Here is an 18,584-nt window from a genome sequence, read left to right as displayed (position 1 = left end):
GAAAACTTGGTTGTAAAAGTCAAAGTTAAAGCTGAAAAGTGCATCTTTAGAATAAGAGAGAAGCAGAGAGTGGCAGAGGTAAAAAAGGGAAGGGGTGAGAAAAATAAAAATCTCTATTAATAAAAAGTGAAAATGAGGGAATCTGCGGTATTGAAAGTGGCCCCAAATTATTTCTTGTATCTCAAAGGGGAAGATATTTTAGTTCATATTTTGATAATTCTAAGATATTAGAAAAAATATATGTATATATGTATACATATGAGTAATAAATATTTATTAAATAATACTAGAATTTAGAACTATAAGAAGAATCTAATACTTATGTAAACCATCAGAAATGAGATGAAAGCAATAAAATCTAGTTTGCACTGTCAATGACTGTAATAAATAGAAACAAGACAAAATAAGATACTATAATTCTGCATGTTTTCTAATTTAAAAATGTTAATAATCTAAGTTTCCTACTAACAAACTAGATTGAAAAAATAACTTAATTATTGATATACAATGTAATATTTTCTCAAGTTGAAAAATTAATAGGAAGGAAAGGTGATGTGACATTAGTAAATCAAAGGATTTAAAACCTGTGTATATCTCAACAGCTTCTAGAAGAATTTAATGAAGGCTGAAACTAGTGTTGATAGAAAATACATTATTACCAAGAATACAATGATACCTCCTCAACCTGATACTTAAAAATTAACTGAAGTAATGAAAACATTCAAATAATTATCTGGAACAAGTATATATATTCTATCCAAATAATTATTTAATACTGGCCTAGAATTTCAGGCAATACAAAAGAATATGACATAGAAATAAAAGATATATTCACCAAAAAAGAGGCACAATTATAATTTTCAGATGATTACTATTGCCCCAGGTAGCTTAGGGCTTGTTTAAGATGCACTTGGCGGGCTCAATCAGTAGAGCATGCAACTCTTGATCTCCAGGTTGTGAGTTCAATACCCATGTTGGGTGTAGAGCTTACATTAAAAAAAAAAAAAGTTAAAAAAAGAATTGTTTAAATGCATTGGATTTAATACAATATGTCCTGATATATGTATATTAAATGAAATTCAAATAAAATTTTCTCACATACAAAAATTGCCAGGAAGACAATGTAATCATAAAATAATCTTATCATCAATAGAAAAAAAGCTGATAAGCCTATGTGCAATAAGTTTTCTAAATATTGTGGAAACAGATATGAAAAAAACTTTAAAAAGTAACTGAGAGAAACCGAAGAGAGAACACTGTGTCCCTTAGGCAAGCCTAAGTATTGTATAGACTCTTCAGTTTATGTGACTGATGGAATTCTTACAAATTGTAATTCCTACTATTTTTTCTTCTATCCTCCACAGTGACTCTTTCAAAATTCCATGTAAATACTCAGATTTGTGATCTTTTTTGCTTATTCTCAGGGAACCTTCTACCTTACAGAACAATGTAATCCATAAGCAAACCCTTGCTTTGATTTTCTGCCACCAGATCTGTTCTTTCTTCCTTCTTGTTTCAGCAGTCTGGCCAGTGACCCGAAATGTAATCCCAACTCCATCAGCCTTGTCAGGGACAGTTTTCCAAGGACACTGATGTCCCCATAGTCTTTAGTGATTTTTGTGTCACTCAATCCAATGCACACTTTTAAGGACACATCTTTATGTCTGTGATAGTTCTTGTGTTTCTTGCTAAAAGTTTGTCTTTCAATACCATCCCCTTCCTGACACATGGTCAGGATTGTCTAGGAGCCTCTTGTGGTTGGGTGGAATTTTGTGATTTGTGTGCTAAAGAAACATTGTGTTTCTGGGTCAAACGGCTTTTCTAGTGCACAAATCTAAGAGCACTTGCGTTTCTCATGGTGACAAGTTAACATTTAAGTAATTATGTGTCACAGGCCTGGGTTACTAGCAAGTAAGTGTGTGGGATGGATATGGCTCCTTCATTGTTTGTGCCACAAAGATTTGGATGTTCCTATTTACCACAGCATAACCTGGCCTGTCCTCACTGATAGAACTTGTCAGCAAATTCAACATTGCAGACCAGTCCTTGTTAAGCAAAACTTGAATTTTTCATTGTTTCTGCTTGTATCATGTTTTTATCATCTCCTCATATATTTCTCTTCATCTATCTCATAAATCTTAATGTTTCTCAAGGTTTTGTGCCAAATCTTTCTCAGATCATTCAATGGCTTCAATTATCATTTACAATCAAATAACTCTCCAATGTCTGCTTCTAGTCTTGGAAAAAACAACACAGGTATACATTTTCTCTCTCTCTCCCTATCTCTCTCTTTATCGCAGACACACACACATCCAATTGCCTACTGAGAAAATTCTACTATTTCACTTAGATATATGACTAGCATTCTTATCCTAAACTAAATTGATAAACTTACCTCATCCATAAATGGTTTAAGCCACTCTGCCATGTGATTCAAGTTTTAATAAATTAGATGATTCAACATTTATATGCCACACATTGTGCATGTGTGAGGCTTTCATCTTATTGAGGACAGACTAATCACAATCATATGGATTTTCATGCTTTGACAGTCACACCCCTGAGACCCCGAGAAGTGAGCGGGTAAGGTCATTTCAGATTTACAGATGAAACAGGTAAAGTCTACATATGCTAAGAAACTTAGGCAAAGACATGGAGTAGCATGTGTTAGCATCCAAAGCAGAACAGAATCCAGTACTGCATGGTACAGTGCTGTTGTTGCTATTTCTGTTATGCCAGGGAGCAGTGCAATTCCTGCAGAAGCATGTTTCCCATACTGCAGGCATCTTCTTCCCAGTGCTTGGATAGGGGAGGGGCAGGGCATGACAAGCTGGAGCAGAAGTAGGAGACTCAAGCTTTGTGGTCCTGACATGCTTAAACACCAAAAATAGTGCATTAAAAGGTGAACTATTGATTTTAATAAAATGGCCAGTGCTGGGACCCATTTCTTTGAAACTAATAACTTGTAAAAGAAGAACCAAAATTAATTATGACAATTTTGAGTTTCCTGATATTCCTCACAGCTAGGAAGTGTTTACAGAGATTAAAATGGAAAGATAACTGAATTTAAAAAGAGGATGCAGTTATTTCTACAAATCTACTTATCTACAGCATTGGTGCTAGATTCTTTTTTTTTTTTTTTTTCTTTCGGTAAGTTGTTTATTGTAAGATAATTTACAAACCTCTTGCTGTCTTTAGTAGTTTAAACAATGGACCAACAATTTCTTCTGACAAGGACAACAGTAAGCTAAAAATAAAATCAGCTGGCTGAATTTTCCTTCTTTACCTCTTGTCTGAGGATGAAACTTGGTTTTCATTAATCCAGAGCTGCTGCACCGGAGATGATTTCAATCAACTCTTTCGTGATGACAGCCTGGCGGGTGCGGTTGAACGTCAAGGTCAGTTTGTCAATCATCTCGGAAGCGTTCTTGCTAGCGTTGTCCATGGCCGTCATCCTGGCACTTTGCTCACTCGTGGTGGATTCCTTTAGAGAGTAGTAGATGATGCTGGCCAGATTGTATTCTTGGTAATTCTGCAGCACGTCAGCATCAATATCATCATAGATACTCATGCTCTCAGCACTTGCAACAGTTTCGAGGGAAAAGATGGGCTTTTCTTCTGTCTTGTAGGAGATGACAGACCTGAACTGATTAAAGATGATAGACCCTTCATCAAATTCATATCCGGAATTTAGCAGTTCAAGGGCAATAGCGGACGCATCCCCAAAAGTAGGAGGTTTTCTTCCCACTTCTTTGAAGGACACCAGAAACTGGTCAGAGTGAGTCCTATGAAGTATACCCCTGATTTTATCACCAATTCCAACAAGCAAGACTTCTTTCCCAGCTGCTGTGAGCATGGCCGCCTCACTTTTCATCTGTTTAGCAACCGAGGAATGAATAGCACCACAGAGCCCTCGATCTGAGGACACACCAATAAGGAGGTGTTTCTTCTTGTCTTCAGGCACCTTAATATCAGCTTTTTCATACAGAGCCAAAGATCCTATCCCATATACTCGAGCTGGTTTCAGCTCCCTCTCAGCTCGGGCATATTTTGCTGCCGCTACCATTTTCATAGACTTGGTGATTTTCTGGATGTTTTTGATTGACTTTAGTCGCCTGGTAATATCTTTTAAAGTTGCCATATTTCGAACTTGGATCCATTGCAGCTGCACGGCGCAGGCCGAGAGCCCAGCGACGCCCGCCCGAGAGAACATGGTGGTACCGGCCCGGCTGAAGGTCGGTCAGACAGGGTGCTAGATTCTTTACTTGCTTGAAGATCAGACCTATATGAAATCATACAGAAATAACAATATTAATACGGTGATTTGACCATTTTAATACCTGAAATATGTGTATATTTTGTCTTTTCAAAAATGGTTCAATACTTGTGTGTATATGTGCACACATGAATGTGTATATAAATACTGCCCACTTGTATCTAATACAACGTTCAATCTGTAGCAGTAATATAAAACATTTTTTGTCTCATTAATTGAAAATATAAATTACAATTGATAGCATAATAGAGTGCAATGCTTAAATAAAATTTACTATATTATTCATAACTATTTCAGACAGTTTAATGTTTGTTCGTGGGATTTTTTTAAAATTTGAATTAAGGGGGTTCATTTTATTTCTTTTTCTTGCACAGACACAATCCATATCTTGGGATAATAATGCCTGTGTTGAGACCTGCGTCTTCAGTGGCTATCAGACTCTCAAAAAATCAGGGTCAGTAATGGTACACAATAATGGCATGTCAGATGAAAATATTTGTGTGGGGGGCGCCTGGGTGGCTCAGTCCTTAAGCATCTGCCTTTGGCTCAGGTCATGAGCTCCAGGTGCTGGGATTGAGCCCCGCATTGGGCTCCCTGCTCCGCGGGAAGCCTGCTTCTCCCTCCCCCACTTCCCCTGCTTGTGTTCCCTCTCTCCCTGTGTCTCTCTCTGTCAAATTAATAAATAAAAATTTAAAAAAAAATAAAAATAAAAAAAGAAAATATTTGTGTGTGCCTTTTAATTGGTTAAAGAGACAATCACAACTGTGCTCTATATGAATGGCAATATCCCATTTCAATTTTAAACTAGGCACATTCGAATCTTTTTACTTAATTTTGCTAAAGGTATAATACTGACTTTAGGAGACTTTTCATCAAAGAAAATAATGATTTTTTTCCTACTTAACTGGTACATATAAATTATCTGCTGAAAAGTAATGACTCTGTCAGTGCTAAACCATCAAATATTATATCTGCCTTTAACTATTTACACTGGTAAAATGGAGAAAATTAGCATTATATTCATTTATCACTATTATGCATTGTTTACTTGATAATCTCTCTTATGAATTCAGGCTTGTACCCTTGAATCATTAGCCCAGAGGGTAAGTTAAGCAAATTTCTATTTCCTTTTCCCCACACAATCCTACAAAATAGTCTCACAATTTTCTAAAACATAGGAACATTTGAAATGTAATTGGAAGTGCTTTCTGATAACAACATCTGCTCTCCTCACCATACACAGGCTTTTCTTTGCAGAGCACTATTTCAAGGGCACAGAACATTTAGCAGCCTGCAAGGAAAGGGAGTATTTCTCTTGTGGCAGTTTCGTTTTCTATCTTGAGAAGGTATTCAGGTGTAATACCAACTCTGACCTGACCACCTAGTGTCAGACTGCACATCCAAGTTCACTTCTCATAAGCTCTAGCTCTTTCTGCTAGTTAGCTTTCTTAATTTCCCCCAGTTGTTGTTCTTTTATTCAAAGCATATCATAATTGCACTGTTTCCACTTAGTCCAAAGTGCTCCCAGTGCTTCTACTAATGGCCTTAGATGGGAAGCTAGTTCCTTACATGTAGGAATTGGCCATCAAGTAATCTGTCTAATGCAAAAGGTAAAGAAGTCAATAAAATATACTTGAACAATTTCATGATATTTTAAAGCTTCTTGATGAAAAGGGATTCACAGATAAATGTAACAGATGAGATGGGAATAACACCATAATTCATTTTCATTACTGATAAGTTTACTTTTTTCCCTCTGACACTCAGAAATCATTGATCTTTTCTGAATCACAGTTTTATTTGAAGAAATTGAGGACACACTGTGCCGGTTATCTTAAAACTGTATTCTATTCCACTTCTGTAATAACACCACCAAACAGAAAAGCAGCATTACCTAGCACTCTCTGCCAAGATTTTCTTCAGTGCTTGTGTATTCCCTTATTTGGACCGGTGAGCAGACACTGCTATCTTTACCCTGCACAAATGAGGAAACAGAGGCACACCACAGTGTGACATCTAGTGCCAGGTAGGGCAGGGACATGAGCAAAAGAGGTGGGTCTGGGGGCGCCTGGGTGGCTCAGTCATTAAGCGTCTGCCTTTGGCTCAGGTCATGATTCCAGGGTCCTGGGATCGAGCCCCGCATCAGGCTCCCTGCTCCACGGGAAGCCTGCTTCTTCCTCCCCCACCCCCCCTGCTTGTGTTCCCTCTCTCACTGTGTCTCTCTCTGTCAAATAAATAAATAAAATCTTTAAAAAAAAAAAAAGAGGTGGGTCTGCAGGCATTTTACTCAGGGTTGCCATGCTATACAATGATTATGTGAATTGACTTACTTGTATGTTTGTTCCTTTTGGAATGCTGACTTTATTTTATCAATAAAAATATAAGATGTCTTTATTATATTTTCTTAGATGGTATATTGGAAAAAGAAGTGGTAGTCCCCTGATTATTCAACAGTTCTCATTAAAATAATGTTTTTAGTTAGTTGCATAAACTTGCCTCAAATTTTAAGAGATTATGCTATATTTCATCTGTATTTTCAAATTAAAGGTGTTTTCTGTCAAGTAAATTATTATTCTGTATTTAACCATTGTTTTACCATGTTACCTTTTCCTTTCATGTATATATTTTCTGGGAGCAATGTTTCATAATTAGAAAATGTTTTAATTTTTTATTTTCAGTAGACATAGTCTAATTCTGTGTAATACATAAGCTTGCAAATAGTTTTATGGTTCATTTTGATCTTATTAAGTAATCCATAGTAAAGAAGGATATTGTGGTTAACTTTAAACTAGCAGTCTGACTGCGAAATGAAAGACAAGGAAGGCCGGGTTGATGAATATATAAACTGACAGAGTAGAACATAATTTTCAGCAGTGCTTTGAATCTAGGATCCTGCTTCCTATAATGGCCAACATATATGAAAGAAATAAGAAGATAAAAAAAACAAAAAACAAAAAACAGAGAGGATGCCTTTTGCAAAAGTGGTTATTGCCTTACAGAACCCAATAAACATTTTCTTAAAGTTTTGGTAATTTTCAAGATACGAAAGTTTTTAATTAAATTAAATTAAATTAAATTTTTTTTTGTATTTGAATTGCTGTAACATTTTCCTAAGAAAATTTATATATTTTATTACTCATCACAAACTTTCTTAATGGCCTGGTCATATATTATAGTATGCCATTTACAGAAAGGACAAATATTATATAGGTGAGTTTGTAAAGAGATATTTTTACTAGTCTCTGCTTCACAGAATAGAGTATTGTTATGCATAATAAGAGATAATTATTGGTGAATTTAGAAAAATAAAAGGTTTAGTTCTTGAATAAAATCTGAGCCTTATTGGAAAGAAATCTCACTGGAGGCAGTGGCTATGGGCTGACCCCCTTTCACCCCTTCACTGATGGTGAGGCAAGCAAAGCCCTGTTCAAAAGGGTTGGGACCAAGATTTGAATAACAAGTGATTCAAACAGGGCAAAACATCCTTCTCATAGCAACTAAATTACTTTACTTAGAAAGAGCCAAAGCATGGGTTGGAGACAAAGCTTTCAGACATATGGTGGAAAAACTAAGCTTGGCTAGCTAATCAGAAGGCAGAATCAAAACTAAAATGAGATAAATAAAAGGACCCAAATGGAACATGAACAAAGAAGGAGGTTGTTGGAAATGACTACTGCAGTAGGTACAGAAATGTCTACAGGTTATCTGGATAATGGGATGGACTGTTAGGGTGGTTTATTTTCTGGATCAACTTATAAAGTTCTTCTGGTTAACTCAAGATTCTTAGCTAGGACCTAGGCTGTTTAGTTGTCTAGTACACCCTATTCTTAGAGCTCTGTGCTGACATAGATAGTGACACTGTTCAATTTACTCATGCATGCAACTAACAATGAAAAACCCAGTGACCAAAAGGAATTCACTAGATTCTATTATATAATGATGAGTGATGACTGTATTTTTTATTATGATAATAAAACAAAATAACAATAACAGCCAACATTTATGAAATGTTTAATTTGTTGCAGAAACTGTGCTAAGAATACATTACACATTATCTCCTTTAATTTTCCTAACACTTTTATGAGATTGTTTTTACTGTTATCATTAACCAATATGAAGATGTTATTTAGGTTTATGAATTTTAAATAAGCTACTCAAGGTCATAGAGCTGATAGTGGGAGGCTTAACTTTTGACCCAAGTCTTATGACTTTAACACCATGAGTGGTATTAAGAATTTCTTCTTTATAGATGTTGATAATGACCATCATTAGGCAAGTTATTGCCATAATGCTGCCCCATAGTAGGCAGAATGAATGAATAAGTGGAATGAATGAAGAACCATTAAATTTGTTTTTCCTTCTCTGGATAAATAATTTATATTACCTCTGCTGTTTCCTCACCAAATACTTTAAAAAAGCTTTAGGAATAGTTATTTGCTGTCAGATATGTATTAATTGTGACATGAGGGGAGTATGCATGGGCATTTGAGGACTCAGGATAAATTCTAGCAGTGTGAAATGGAGAGCAAGTATGGAGAGAGAGCTAAGAAGCCCAGGGACCACCATCAAGACAGCGCCATCTGTGGCAGATCGTGACTGATAGGAAAATCCCCTTCCTTGGTCTGTCTATAGAGGAAAACTCAAAATTATTTCAGAAGAAACTAAGCTTGAGTTTGCGGATGTTCAATGTGGATAGGAAACTCAGGTCGTTATATTTATAATGAAGGAAATGTCACTATAACGACTGAAAGATGTGGGAACATCTGTGGACAAAAGTATTTACTACTTATTCACTATCTTCCCTCAGGGCACAGTGTCAAAGTTTTCACAGGCTAGAACACATAAATCAGGTATTTTCTTATGTGTAGTTTTAAAAATGTATTTTGTGGGCATATATTAAACTTTTCAGAATTACATTGATGAGATAATGCTTAAAATTCTATTTATCATCTAAATCCAATGGTTTAATTAAACTTTGATAAATTTTAATTAAATATAATCCCAAGGAAAGCTTACAAAACAGCCCAGAATGCTTGTTTCTAGTATGTAGTGCATGCAATAAATCCACATATAAACATCCATATAGCTTATTAATATTTAGGTCTCCTGTTCTAGCTTCCAGCTATCTTTTAATCAAATGTGGTGTTTCAAATATATCAAATAAAATTAGAACTCTATTAAATGTTACTGATAATTGCATAAACTATAAAACTTCCACACTGGAACATAACAGTTTATTCTTAGACTTTTGAAATTGGAGAAACTGTATTTCTTGTCTTCTTAGAGCTTTGTTAATAAACTATAAGGCGCACCTCAGAAATATTGTGGATTCAGTTCCAAACCATCACAATAAAGCAAATATCACAATAAAGTTAAATAAAGTTTTTACTTTCCCAGTGCATATAAAATTATGTTTATACCATACTGCAGTCTGGTAAGTGTGCAATACTATTATGTCTAAAAAACAATGTGTACACTTTAATTAAAAAATACTCTATTGCTAAAAATTGCTAACTATCCTCTGAGCTCATGGAGTCGTAACTTTTTTGCTGGTGGAGGGACCTGCCTCCATATTGAGGGCTGCTAACTGATCAGGGTGGTGTTTGCTGAGGGTTGAGGAGGCTGTGATGATTTCTTTTATTTCAATTTTCTTTTTTCAATGTATTTATTTTCTTTCATTAAGAGATAAGTGTTTTTTAGGGGGTGCCTGGGTGGCCTAGTTGGTTAAGCCCCAACTCTTTGTTTTGTCTCAGGTCATGATCTCAGGGTCATGGCACCAAGCCCCAAATAGGGCTATGCATTCAGCGTAGTCTGCTCCGGATTATCTCGCTCCCTCTACCCTTACCACTCATGCTCTCTTTTTCTCTCTCAAATAAATAGATAAATCTTTAAAAAAGAGAGAGATAAATTTTTTTTATGCTTGAAATTTAATTCTAGTTAATTAACACACAGTGTTATATTAGTTTCAGGTGTACAGTATAGTGATTCAACACTTCCATACATCAGCCTGTGCTCATCACAACCTTAATCTTCATCACCCATCCCCCTGCCTCCCTCTCCTGTAGTAACCATCAGTTTGTTTTCTACAATTAAGAGTCTGTTTCTTGGTTTCTTGGTTTCTCTCACACTTTTCCCTTTGCTCGTTTGTTTTGTTTCTTAAATTCCACATACGGGTAAAATCATACGGTATTTGTCTTTTACTGACTTATTTCACTTAGCAGTATAATCTTTACCTCCAACCATGTCATTGCAATTGGAAAGATTTAATTCTTTATTCCACTGTGTGGATTACTTCTTTATTCATTCATCAATTGATGGACACTTAGGCTGCTTCTGTATCTTGACTGTTGTAAATAGTGCTCCTATAAACATAGGGGTGCATGTATCTCTTTGAATTAATATTTTTTAATTCTTTGGGTAAATATCCAGTAGTGTGATTACTAGATCTGTAGAGTAATTCTATTTTTAACTTTTTGTGGAATCTCCATACTGTTTTCCACAGTGGTTGCACCACTTTGCATTGCCACCAACTGCATGAGTGTTCCTTTTCTTCCACATCTCGCCAACACCTGTTGTTTTTTGTGGTGTTGAATTTAGACATCCTAACAGGTTGAGATAGAGATATCTCATTGTACTTTTGATCTGCATTTCCCTGATGGTAAGTGTTGATGAAATCTTTTCATGTGTCTGTTGGCCACCTGGATGTCTTCTTTAGAGAAATGTCTGTGCATGTCTTCTGCCCATTTTTTATTTTTTTTGTTTCAAGTTTTTATTTAAATTCTAGTTAATTAAAATACAGTGTAATATTGGTTTCATGAGTAGAATTTAGTGATTCATCACTTACATATAACACCCAGTGTTCATCACAAGTACTCTTCTTAATACCCACCATCCACCTCCCCTCCAGCAACCCTCAGTTTGTTCTCTACAGCTAATAGTTTCTCATGGTTTGCCTCGCTTTTTTTCCTTTTTTTTCTTCCTTTCCCTATGTTCATCTGTTTTTTTTTTCTTAAATTACACATATGAGTGAAATCATATGGTATTTGTCTTTCTCTGACTAACTTATTTCGTTTAGCATAAAAGACTAACTCCATCCATGGCATTGCAAATGGCAAGATATTCTTTTTGATGGCTGCATAACATTCCATTATATGTAAATAATATATATCATATATATAAAATCTCACCTCTCCTTTATCCATTCATTAGTTGATTGACATTTGGACTCTCCATAATTTGGTTATTGTTGATAATGTTGCTATAAAGATCAGGGTGCCTGTGCCCCTTCAAATCAGTATGTTTGTATCCTTTGGGTAAATACCTAGTAGTGCAGTTATTGGGTGGTAAGGTAGTTCTATTTTTAACTTTTTGAGGAACCTCTATACTATTTTCCAGAGTGCACCAGTTTGCATCCCCACCAACAGTGTAAGAGGGTTCCCCCTTCTCCCCATCCCCACCAACCCCTGTTGTTTCCTGTGTTATTAATTTTAGCCATTCTGACTGGTGTAAGGTGATATCTCATTGAGGTTTTGGTTTGTATTTCCCTGGTGATGAGTGATGTTGAGTATCTATTCATGTGTCTGTAACCATTTATATGTCTTCTTTGGAAAACGTCAGTTCATATCTTCTGCCCATTTCTTAACTGGATTATTTGCTTTTAAGTGTTGTGTTTGATAAGTTCTTTACATATTTTGGATACTAACCCTTTATCAGATATGTTATTTGCAAATAACTTTTCCCATTTTGTAGGTTGCCTATTAGTTTTGTTGACTGTTTTCTTTGTTGGGCAAAAGCTTTTTATATTGATGAAGTCCCAATAGTTCATTTTTGTTTTTGTTTCCCTTGCCTATGGTGACATGTCTAGTAAGAAGTTGCTATGGCCAAACAGACACATGAAAAAGTGCTCAACATCACTCGGCATCAGGGAAATCCAAATCAAAACCTCAATGAGATACCACCTCACACCAGTCAGAATGCCTAAAATTAACAAGTCAGGAAATGACAGATGTTGGCAAGGATGTGGAGAAAGGGGAACCCTCCTACACTCTTGGTGGGAATGCAAGCTGGTGCAGCCACTCTGGAAAACAATATGGAAGTTCCTCAAAACGTTGAAAATAGAGCTACCATATGATCCAGCAATTGCACTACTGGGTATTTACCCCAAAGATACAAATGTAGGGATCCGAAGGGGTACGTGCACTCCAATGTTTATAGCATCAATGTCCATAGTACCCAAACTATGGAAAGAGCCAAGATGTCCATCAAAAGATGAATGAAAAAGAAGATGTGGTACACACACACACACACATACACACAATGGAATATTAGGCAGCCATCAAAAAAAAAATGAAATCTTACCATTTGCAATGATGTGGATGGAACTAGAGGGTATTGTGCTAAGCGAAATAACTCAATCAGAGAAAGACAATTATCATACGATCTCATGGATATGAGGAATTCTTAATCTCAGGAAACAAACTGAGGGTTGCTGGAGTGGTGGGGGGTGGGAAGGATGAGGTGGCTGGGTGATAGACATTGGGGAGGGTATGTGCTATGGTGAGCACTATGTAAGACTGATGAATCACAGACCTACACCTCTGAAACAAATAATACAATATATGTTAAAGAAAAAAAAAGAAGATAGTAGGAAGGGAAAAATGAAGGGGGGGAATCAGAGGGGGAGATGAACCATGAGAGACTATGGACTCTGAGAAACAAGCTGGGGTTTTAGAGGGGAGGAGTGTGTGGGGGAATGGTTTAGCCTGGTGTTGGGTATTAAGGAGGGCACGTACTGCATGGAGCACTGGGTGTTATATGCAAACAAGGAATCATGGAACACTACATCAAAAACTAATGATGTAATGTATGGTGATTAACATAACGTAATAAAATAAAATAAAATAAAAAAAGAAGTTGCTATGGCCAATATCAAAGAGGTTGATGCCTGTATGCTCCTTTAGGATTTTGATGGTTTCCTGTTTCACATTTAGGTCTTTCATCCATTTTGAATTTATTTTTGTGTATGGTGTAATAAAGTGGCCCAGTTTCATTCTTCTGCATGTTGCTGTCCAGTTTTTCCAACACCATTTGTTGAAGACTATTTTTTTCCATTGGATATTCTTTCCTGCTTTGTCAAAGATTAGTGGACATATAGTTGTGGGTCCATTTCTAGGTTTTCTATTATGTTCCATTGAGTCATGTGTCTGTTTTTGTGCCAGTGCCATACTATCATGATGACTATAGCTTTGTAATATAGCTTGAGGTCCATAATTGGTATGCTGCCAGCTTTGCTTTTCTTTCCAAGATTGCTTTGGCTATTCTTCAAAAGAAAGCTGGAGTAGCAATGCTTATACCAGACCAAATAGATTTTTTTTTTTACTTTTTTAAAGATTTTATTTATTTATTTGAGAGAGGAGTGAGAGAGAGAGAGAGCACAAGCTGGGGAAGGGAGAGGGAGAAACAGAGTCCCCACTGAGCAGGGAGCCCAACATGGGGCTCGAGCCCAGGACCTTGGGATTATGACCCAAGCCAAAGGTACACATTTAACCAACTGAGCCACCCAGGTGCCCCCATACCAAATAGATTTAAACCAGACTGTAACAGGAGATGATGAAGGGCACTATATCATACTGAAGGGATTGGAGAACAAGATCTAGCAATTGTAAATATTTATGCACCCAACTTGGGAGCCCCCAAATATATAAATCATTTAATAACAAACATAAATTAACTCATTGAGAATAATACAATAATAATAGGGGACTTTAACACTTCACCTACAACAATGGACAGATCATCTAAGCCGAAAATCAACAAGGAAACAATGGCTTTGAATGACACACTGGACCAGACAGTCTTAACAGATATATTCAGAACATTTCATCCTAAAGCAGCACAATACACATTCTTTTCAAGTGCACATGGGACATTCTCCACAATAGATCACTACAGGGTCACAAATCAGGCCTCAAAAAGTACAAAAAAATTGAGATCATAGCTTGCATATTTTCAGACCACAATACTATGAAAATTGAAGTTAAACACAAGAAAAAATTTGGAAAGACCACAAATACATGAAGGTTAAAGAACATCCTACTAAAGGATGAATGCTTAACCAGGAAATTAAAGAAACAAAGAAATACATGGAAACAAATGAAAATGAAACCACGAGAGTCCAGAACTTTTGGGATGCAGTGAAAAGCAGTCACCTCAAAACCAAGGGAAGTCTCAAATATACAATTTAACCTTACACCTAAAGGAGCTAGAAAAGGAACAGTAAATAAAGACTAAAGCCAGCAGAAGAAGGGAAATAATAAAGATCAGAGCAGAAAAAAATGATATAGAAACAAACAAACTAAACAACAGTAGAACAAATCAGTGAAACTAGGAGCCGGTTCTTTGAAAGAATTAATAAAATTGATAACCCCCTTAGCCAGACTTACCAAAAAGAAAAGAGAAAGGACCCAAATAAGTAAAATCATGAATTAAAGAGGAGAGATCACAACCAACACCACAGAAATGCCCATTTTTAAATTGGATTATTTGTTTTTTGGATCTTGAGTTGTATAAGTTCTTTATATATTTTGTATAATAACCCTTTATTAGATATGTCATTTGCAAATAACTTCTCCTATTCTGTAGGTTGCCCTTCAATTTTGTTGACTGTCTCCTTTGCTGTGGAGAAGTTTTTATTTTGATGGAGTCCCAATGGTTTATTTTTGCTTTTGTGTCCTTGCCTCAGGAGACATACCTAGTAAGAAGTTGCTACAGTCAATGTCAGAGAAATTACTGCCTGAGCTCTCTTCTAGGATTTTTATGGTTTCAGGTCTCATTTTAGGTCTTTAATCCATTTTGAATTTATTTTTGTGTATGGTGTAAGAAAGTGGTTGAATTTCATTCTTTTGCATGTAGCTGTCCAGTTTTCCCAATGCCATTTTTGTTGAAGAGACTGTCTTTTCTCTTTGGATATTCTTTCATGCTTCATCAAAGATTAATTGATCATATAGTCACTTCTGGGTTTTCTATTCTGTTCCACGGATCTATGTGTCTATTTTTGTGCCAGTACTATACTATTTGGATGACTAAAGCTTTGTAATATACCCTTTGTAATATACCCTGGAATTGTGGTGCTCCAGCTTTGCTTTTCTTTTTCAAGATTGCTTTGGCTATTTGGGATCTTTTGTGGCTTCATACAAATTTTAGGATTGTTTGTTCTAGTTCTGTGAAAAATGCTTGTGGTATTTTGATAGGGATTGCATTAAATGTGTAGATTGCTTTGGGTAGTATAGACTTTTTTTTCATTTTTTTAAAAAAGATTTTATTTATTTGAGAGAGAGATAACGAAAGAGAGCACAAGCAGGGTGCAGGAAGAAGGAGAAGAAAGCTCCCTCTTGAGCAGAAAGCCTGATGTGGGGCTTGATCCCAGGACCCCAGAATCATGACCTGAGCCACCAAGGCACCCCTAGACATTTTAACAATACTGTTGGTTCAATCCATGAGCATGGAATTTCTTTCCATTTCTGTGTGTTATCTTCCTTTCTTTCATCAGTGTTGTATAGTTTTCAGAGTACAGGTCTTTCACCTCTTTGGTTAGATTTATTCCTAGGTATATTATTAGTTTTGGTGCAACTGTAATTGGTTTTATTTTCTTAATCTCTTTCTCTGCTTTATTATTGGCATACAGAAATGCAACAGATTTTTGTACATTGATTTTTGTATCCAGCAACTTTACTGAATTCATGTATCAGTTCTAGCAGTTTTTTGGTAGAGTCTTTAGGGATTTCTATATATAGTATCATGTCATCTGCAAATAGTGAAAATTTTACTTCTCCCTTACCTATTTGGATGCCTTTTATTCCTTTCTCTTGTCTGATTGCTGTGGCTAGGACTTCCAGTACTATGTTGAATAAAAGTTGTGAGAGTGGACATCCTTGTTTTGTTCATAACCTTAGGGAAAAACTCAGTTTTTCCCATTGAGGATGATTGTTAGCTGTGGGCTTTTCATATAAGGCCTTTATTATGTTGAAGTATGTTCCTTCTAAATGTACTTTGTTGAGGGTTTTTATCATGAATGGATGTTGTATTTTGTCAAATGCTTTTTCTGTGTCTGTTGAAATGATATGTGGTTCTTATCTTTTCTCTTCTTTATGTAATATATACTGATGATTGATTTGAAAATATTAAACCACCTTTGCAACCCAGGAATAAATCCCACTTGATTGTGCTGAATGATTTTTTAATGTACTGTTGAATTCAGTTTGCTGGTATTTTGTTGAGGATTTTTGCATCTATTTCATCAGGAATATTGGCCTCTAGTTCTCTTTTTCAGTGGTGTCTTTGTCTGGTTTTGGTGTCAGGGTAATGTTGGCCTCATAGAATGAATTTGGAAATTTTCACCAAATTTAGGAGACTATCCTATGTCTGTTGCTTATGTCCTGCTGTTGTGTCTGAGTCACTTTTCCTTTCAGTGCATTTGTCTGCACTGACTTTCTCTGTTGTGGTCTGTGTTTGTTCTCTGTGGTGTTAGTGGGACCTAAGCAGGCTAGCTCTGAGAGGGCATGCCCACCAGGGAACTAGGGAACAGAGTGGTGATATTAAAAAAATTTGCATTGGGCCACTAGTCCTATGTCAGATTTCCCGAAGTAATGTAGCTGCTGGGGGCTGTGCACTGGAGTAACCGGAGGTCTGAGGCTGGGTGCGATGCAGCAGCTGGGCACTGAATGGCAGTTGCGTAGGTTGTATGGTGGCAGCTGTGCACCCAGAGGCTGAGCAGGGTGCAAGCACTAACAAATTTGCCCTACTCCAGGGCCAGTCTAACAGGTTTGGAGTGGGTGAGTCCTCAGGAGAATTTGTGTGCTTGGCTCACTGCTAGCATGCTAGGTAACAAGTGTCTGCACAGCGCCACCTCTTTCAAGAGGCTCTGTGTTTATGCTGGGGGCAGGGGAGAAAAGTCACTCCTGCCAGCTCCCTCATTTTCAGAGAAGTTTCCCAACATGCTCTGAAATCAACATGAGGAGATCTATCTTCCATTTGCTCCTGGTGTTGTGTAAACTGCCATTTTTATGTTATCTCTCAGCACAGGCTGATGTCTCTTTAAGGGTGGATACCCAGAGATCACTCACCCTCCAGGCTCACCCAGTGCTGAGTCAACTGACTTTTAAAGCTCCAGGCTCCAAGTCCCACTGCTTTTATAAACTCATGGAATTCAGCCCTTCTGGTTTTTAAAGCCAAATGTTATGATATTATTCTTCCTTGTGTGAACTCCCTGGTGCAAGGGACCATTTCTCTGCCCTCTTTGTGCATGCAGCTCCTTCCCTCCTGTGATCAGCCTCCCTCTGCCTTTCTGACCTTCCTTTCTAAACTTTCAGACGCAGTTTCTTCTCTATATTTAGTTGTGGAGATTGGTCTTCCAGTCTTCGGATTCCTCTTCATTTTAACGACTTTCATGTGAGTGATATCTAGTTGTAAACGTGGGGCCAGGTGAGCTCAGGGTCCTCCTACTCCACATCTTTTCAAGCTCCCAAGAGATAAGTCGCAATTTTTATAAGAAGATGGTAAAGAAGTTTGCCATATCAATTGACTCGTCCTTTCACAAATGCTTTCTTTGCAGCACATGATGCTGCCTGATAGCATTTTACCCACGTAGCACTTCTTTCAAATTGGAGTCAGTCCTCTCAAACCCTGCTGTTGCTTTATCAACTAAGTTTATGTAATATAAATCCTTTCTTGTCATTTCAACAATCTTCACAGTTAGCATGTTCACTGGGAGTAGATTCCACCTCAAGAAACTATTTTGTTTATCCATAAGAAGTAACTCCTCATCCATTAAAGTTTTGTCAGGAGATTGCAGCAATTCAGTCACACCTTCAGAATCCACTTTTAATTTTAGTTCTCTTGCTATTTCCACCATATCTGCAGTTACTGAAGTCTTGAACCTTAAATTTGTAAAAAATTCAATATTTGCAAAGTACAATAAAGTGAAGCACAATAAAATGACGTATGCCTATACTTCACAAAAATGCATCCATTTCAACGTTTCTATTTAATTCTAGTCTTAATTGTTTTTCTATCATTCTTCCAGGGACCCTTTGTACCAGTCATAGTATTGTGGTCATGATAGGTGCTCAGGGAATCCCAGAATCAAAGAATTTAATAATGACATGAAGTGTTACCTAGTTCAATGACCCACACAATATATGAAGCCCAGTTAATTAAGTTTGACCTAAATTGAACACTAATAATGTGCCTCCCAACAAAATAATATCATCAACTTATCTAACACACCATCTTTACTAGGCACATAAAACTG

At 36.6% G+C, this 18,584-nt stretch overlaps 1 protein-coding gene across 1 annotated transcript; it reads right to left on the bottom strand.

Moving 5' to 3' along the window:
• Nucleotides 1-3,150: 3,150 nt before the first annotated feature.
• Nucleotides 3,151-4,243, bottom strand: LOC110578633 (ATP synthase subunit gamma, mitochondrial-like). Its single transcript, XM_021688150.2, has one exon. It carries the CDS (start codon nt 4,211-4,213, stop codon nt 3,317-3,319), a length of 897 nt encoding a protein of 298 aa, XP_021543825.1. The 5' UTR covers nt 4,214-4,243; the 3' UTR covers nt 3,151-3,316.
• Between the last annotated feature and the right edge of the window lie 14,341 nt (nt 4,244-18,584).

The sequence above is a fragment of the Neomonachus schauinslandi genome, chromosome 4, assembly GCF_002201575.2.
Source record: "Neomonachus schauinslandi chromosome 4, ASM220157v2, whole genome shotgun sequence".
Classification (NCBI taxonomy): Eukaryota; Metazoa; Chordata; class Mammalia; order Carnivora; family Phocidae; genus Neomonachus; species Neomonachus schauinslandi.
This window is presented reverse-complemented; position numbering and strand designations above follow the sequence as displayed.